Source organism: Vombatus ursinus, unplaced genomic scaffold, assembly GCF_900497805.2.
Source record: "Vombatus ursinus unplaced genomic scaffold, bare-nosed wombat genome assembly UNPS02014786.1, whole genome shotgun sequence".
In the NCBI taxonomy this organism is placed as follows: domain Eukaryota; kingdom Metazoa; phylum Chordata; class Mammalia; order Diprotodontia; family Vombatidae; genus Vombatus; species Vombatus ursinus.
The window spans coordinates 49,757,574-49,763,573 of NW_020954564.1; the positions used below are offsets into that span (position 1 = coordinate 49,757,574).

At 50.2% G+C, this 6,000-nt stretch overlaps 1 protein-coding gene across 2 annotated transcripts in view; it reads left to right on the top strand.

The window, feature by feature from the left end:
- The window catches only part of LOC114047348 (LIM homeobox transcription factor 1-beta), a 174,820-nt gene extending 171,655 nt beyond the window's left edge, over positions 1–3,165 (top strand). The window contains exons 7-8 of one of the 2 annotated variants that reach the window (XM_027868150.1): positions 1,668–1,832; positions 2,971–3,165. In XM_027868150.1, coding sequence (XP_027723951.1) covers positions 1,668–1,832; positions 2,971–3,128 — 323 coding nt within the window. In that variant the 3' untranslated portion in view covers positions 3,129–3,165. The remainder of the gene's footprint in view (positions 1–1,667; positions 1,833–2,970) is intronic. The other variant, XM_027868151.1, reaches the window with a different exon arrangement.
- Positions 3,166–6,000: the final 2,835 nt, after the last annotated feature.

Here is a 6,000-nt window from a genome sequence, read left to right on the forward strand (position 1 = left end):
AAGAACTTGCCCATGGTCCCATAGCTAGTAAGTAGCAAAGCTAGAATTTGAACCCAGATCCTTAGGGTTCAAACCCACTGCTCTTTGTCCTTTCCTTTCCTGTGGTATCCAGACTTGAGGCTAGGATGGATGTTTTGGTGTTCTCTGGTGGGAGGAGGGGAGAGGTCTGTAGAGTGGTCCACACTATCAAGGCTTGAAGAATGGGCTAAATCTGATAAAGTAAATTTAATCAGGATAAATGTAAAAACCTACACTTGGGTTCAAGTAATCAACTACCTAAGTATGGGAGGGAGGGGAGGGGAGGGGCAATATTTTCCTTAAAAAAGATCTGGGAGTTTTAATGAATTGCAAGCTTACTAATAAGTCAGTAGTATAACTTAGCAGCTAACAAAGCTTCTATGACAGGCTGCCTTAACAGAGATGGAGGTAAGGGTAGGGAATTGGTAATGTCCAGAAGGAGGGAAAGGAAAGTCTTCTGCCCTGGGTTAGGCCATATCTGGAGTATTGCGTTCCATGCTGGGTGTCACATTTTAGAAAGGACATTGACTATCTAGATCAAGAGTAGGAAACCTGCGGCCTTGAGGCCACATGTGACCTTCTGGGTCCTTGGGTATGGCCTTTTGATTGAGTTCAAGTTTTACAGAACAAATCCTTTCATTAAGGGGATTTGTTCCGTGAAGTTTGGATTCAGTCAAAGGACTGCATTGTTAAGGGGATTTGTTCTGTGAAGTTTGGATTCAGTCAAAGGGCTGCACTTGAGGACCTAGAGGGCCACATATGGCCTCAAGGCCACAGGTTCCTTACTCCTGATCTAGAGCATGTCCAGAAGAGGTTGACAGGATTGGAGACTGTACCACATGAGAATTAGTTAGTGGGGGATGTTTTGCCTAGAAAAGAGAAGACCTATAAGGAACTTAGAGGTTTCTTTAGTTAGCTGAAGGGCTTTCATACGAAAGAGAGATTAGACTCCTCCTTGATCCCAGAGAGCAGAACTAGGGCCAATGGGCAGAAATTGTAAAGATGAATTTAGGCTCCAAATAAGGAAAAATAACCAACTAGAATTATCCAAAGGATCCTTGGGAGCCAATGAGTTCTCCACCTCTGAGAAATCTTCAAGTGAAGGCTGGATAGATCTTTGTCAGAGTTGACATAGAGGGCATTTTTGTTTAAGTACAGATTAAACTAATAGATGCCCTCTCAGATGCCTTTCACCTCTGAGATTCTGTGTCCCCAGGGTCGAGGCACAGGGAACCTCTTCCTTGTTAAACAGTTCTGGGAAAGGAGCTGAAGCTCTTGTCTGAAATGGGGTTATGTATCTCTAGAATCGAGGGGCATGTTGGATTGCTTTCATGGGAATGATCACGAATGGTGGTGTCTTTGTTCTCCCTGAATTAAACCCTTAAGACAGGGTCCTGGGATCAGAACTTCATCAATCAATCAATAATAATAATAATAAATGCTTATTATGTGTCAGGCAATGAAGACAAAAGTGAAATATCCCTGCCTCCAATCAACTTATAATCTGTTTAAATGCCTAAGTATTCTTCCCTGCTTTCTTGCCGACAATGAGTTTCATCATCTCTGCCTGGTCCCTGTGGTTCTTGCACAGCCCTGAGTATGTGTTTGGGGGAGGGGTGGAAGTGAAGGACCTTCTCATGTCTCTACAGAAGTCCTGTCTAATCGAATGGAAGGAATGATGGCATCATACACACCACTGGCCCCACCCCAACAGCCCATTGTTGCCATGGAACAGAGTACCTACGGTAGCAGTGACCCTTTCCAGCAGGGCCTCACGCCTCCTCAAATGCCAGGTGACCACATGAACCCCTATGGTAAGCCACCAGCCCCACTGCCCTGTGGCCCCAGGGTACCCCAGCCCCTCCCAGTAGGGTCCCAGGCCCCATGTCCCCTGTCCTCCATATCCTGGGCTCCTGGTCCCCCACCAGGGCCCCAGAGGCCATGTTTCTGATCTCCCTTAGGGCCTCCCAGTCCCACATCCCTTCATTCCCCATGACTCTGGCCTTATCACTAGGGTTCTCAGGCTCCATGTCTTCTAGCATCCATCCCCCCCCATCACCCACCCCTTTCTTTTGTGCCCTTATGCCCTAAACCCTTAAGGCTCTGGGCCCCCATACCCCTCCTTTTTGGCCCTTCCGCCTTGAGTCCCCAGCCTCTCTCTCTGGATCTTAAGGGGAAAGGAAAGGTGTTTGGGGAACACCCCATTTGCAGCTGTTATTGGATGGGCTGCTGATACTAGTTTCTGTAGCATCATCCTAAACTGCTCTGTAGAGATGGGGCTCAGAAAAAGAATCCCTAACCTACCTCCCTCCTTCCCTCATCCCCAGCATCATATCTCATATATTACCTGGGAGCAAAAATTAGGAAGTGCCAGGGGACCAGCCCACCCTACCTTTACCCCTACCCCAAATCAGGCCACTCCAACTCAGCAGTAAATACGTCAGACCTAGTCCATCTTCTGATAGCAGTAAAGGAACCAGGACTGGCCCTGCTCCTCACCCATTCTGTGCCCTGGCATGGGCTTTCCCTGGATCAGGCTCTGGGGGCTTCCTTGGGGCTGGAGGCTTGAACCTGGCACTTTGGAAGAGTCTTGGGAGGGACCATTGTTGGGAGGCAGCAGGGGCTTATTTCTTAGTACCACAGGTGTGCCAGAGGCCACAAGGAGATAAGAGAAAGAAAAGAGATTCATCTGGGTTTGCGGGAGGGCTCAGAGCTTCTCTCGGGGAATGTACAGGCACATGGAGACCTCTCCTAGGTCTGCTGATGTCCCTAGACCAGTTAGAAGAGATGTTACATGTTCAGGAACCTGTGGGATGGCAGGCCCTGGTCATCCTATCTTTTCCACCACCTCTGCACAGATTAAGTGGCTAGGGGCCCATGTGGTTCTATACTTGCTGGGGAGGGGTCCCTAGGGCCAAGATCCAGGGCTCTGACCCAGTGTCTGCTCCTCAGGAAACGACTCCATTTTCCACGACATTGACAGTGATACCTCCTTAACAAGTCTGAGCGACTGTTTCCTGGGCTCCTCCGACGTGGGCTCCCTCCAGGCACGAGTAGGGAACCCCATCGACAGGCTCTACTCCATGCAGAGTTCCTACTTCGCATCCTGAGAGAGAATGGAGCCCCAGGGCTGGCCGGAGGGTAGAGGAGGTGGGCAGGCCAGCCGTGCTGCCCAGACAGACTCAACAGCCATATGGTGCCCAGCCCTCCCAACTGGCCTGGCCCGTTGTGGCCAGGCCCCTCCCAGCCGCTGTGGCTCCCTGCAGCTCCTGGCCCAGCCCATGTGGCTCCCGGGGTTTCCAGCCCATCTTCTGTGGCTCCCACCTGGGCTGCCCTGAACAGGGGCACGAAGGAGCCTGGGCCCGGGGGCTTTTCTTGCCGATAGAGACCTATCGCCCTAAAGGAACCCCCAGGCAGGGCACATGGACAGACTGGCCGCCTGCCCCTCTGCCTCCCCCCCAACACTCTCCTCTGCCCTCAGATCCCTCCCAGAGGGCTTCCTCTTCCTCCTCCCAGTCGTCCTCGTCCTCCTCTTCCCGGTCTTTTTTTGGAAGCTTAAATTCGATATATTTTTTTAAACCCCCTCCCCTCATGAACAACACCTGCTGTGGCCCTGCCCCCCAGCAAAGGCCCTGCCCCCAAGAGAATCCCCTTCCCTGGCAGAGGCCCCACCCCTCACTGCATGCCCCAGAACTCTTAATTGTGGACAAGTTGCCAGTTAGCCTGTGAGAAGTGAACGTATCTGTGACGAGTGGCTTGGTTTCCTATCTCTCCTTCCTCATCTCCCTCCCCCTGCCAGGGTCAGGCCTGGCCAGGGCAGAGGCTGGGCCTCCAGGCTTCTCTCTCTACATTTTCGTTTGGAGACATCACTGGCTCTGTATCCCGTAAAGTTGCCCCTTTAGGGGTAGAACAGAGATGGGAGGTGGGGCAGGTTCCCAGCAGGGGCATTTCAGAGGTGCTTTCCCTCCCCTTCTCTCTCTCCAGTCCCACCTCCCCCAACAAAGCCTCACCTTTGGAAAAGCCCACCTTGTTTCTACAAGGCTATTGGGACATTGTGTGTGAGGACCGTTCTGCACTAGGTCTAGAATGTTAGAGCTGAAAAGGACCTTAAAAATCACAGCCCAGCCCACTTCATTTTACCGAGGAGGAAACTGAGACCCAGAGATGAGAAGCAACTTCGCCATATAGGGAGTGAGTGGCCCAGTAGGGCCTAGAGCCCAGATATTCTTGACAGCCTGTACCACATTGTCCCCCCTTCCTCAGTCCTCAGCGGGTACAGAGGGGTGGTGGGTCCCAGGGACATGTTAGTGTATGGGCAGAGTTAAAGGACAGGAAGCAGAAGGGAGCTTTGTGGGAGGATAGGTGGACCTAGGCTACCTGAGGCCATTGGGGATAGGTGGTGGAGGACCTGGACTGCTCACTCCAAAGGAACACAGCTTTTCCCTTTGCCTTCCCTTCTCCCTGCAATGTCTCCTTTTTCTTAGCCTTGCCCCCATTTCCCCAGTTTACAAACCTGAAACAAAGTTCCTGGCCCCTAGGGAGGAATATCCCAGCTGGGAAGGACCCTGGGAGCTACAAAGAGACTGAATGATGACCTCACACTCACAGCCCACCTTTCCCCAGCAGGGAGAAATTCAATTTAGGAACAGCATGGAGGGGAATCTAAGATCCTTGGCAACGAGAAGCGCCTACCTGATCTCTGAGAAGAGGAGCTAGGCAGGGATGGGGGAGAGGCAGGGAACTGAGGAGGGGCAGGGCAGGCGCAAGCCACAGCTCTGAGGAAAGGGCAGTGACCTAGTATTCACATTTCTTCACTGAATTCTTCCAGCCTGGCATGGAGGGAGTGCTAGAAAAGGGAGAGGCAAATCTTGTGGCTTGAGTATTCCAGGCTTCAAGCTACCAGACAGTGACAGAGACGAACAAGCCAGCTTGGAGGACAAAGAAAGAGACATTCTTCAGGAAGAAACCCGGGGGACAGGGAGAAGCTTGGGACACAGAACCTCAGAACTGATGGGACTTCAAAGGACATCTAGTCCAACACCTTTCAGAAAGGGAATTCCCACTTCACTACCTCCTCCTTATTAGGAAATTTTTCTTTAAATTTTTCTCTTTGTAATTTCCACCCATTGCTCCTAGTTCTATTGCCAAACAGGAGAATCTGATTCCTCTTCCAATGAGAGCACTGCAAGTACTTGAAGACAGCTATTGTGTCCCACCTTTCCCTCCCCCTCCCCCTCCCCTTTCCCAAGTCTTCTTCAGACTAAAAATCCCTTGTTCCTTCAGTGAATCCTTCCATGGCCTGGTCTCCAGTGCCCTCAGCATCCTGTTCGCCATCCTCTGAATGTGCTTGTCAATGTCTTTTCTAAAATGTGGCATTCTGAACCAGACACAATACCCACGTGTAGTCTGACCACAGCAGAGGGCTATGACCTCCCTTTTTTTTTTTCAACACTGGGCTTCTCTTTATGCAGAGTCAGGAGGAATTAGCCATATTATCTGCGATGTCACTCTGACTTATATCGAGCTTGCAATCCAATAAACCCCACCAGTCTTCACACACACACACACACATACACACACACACACACACACACACACACAGAGCCAGCCAACCACCTCTCCTTGTGTTGCACTTGGAAAGTTGATTTCTTTTTAACCCCACAAAGGAACTTTACATTTCTCTTTATTAAATTTCATCTTATTAGATTTGGCTCAGTGTTCTAGGTCTTTTTTGGGATACTGACTCTGTGATACAGTATTACCTCTCCCTCCCAGCTCTGCCAACTTTGAGTTTGATCATCTATTGATTCATTCAGATCACAGATAAAAATGACAAATGGCATAGGGCCAAGGACAGAGCTCAAGAGTATTCCACTACGGACCTCTCTCCATGCTGACATCCATTAGTGATGATTCTTTGGGTTTTGCCATTCAACCATTTTAAAATTCAAAGTGTACTAGCATTCAATCTTTTGTCAAATG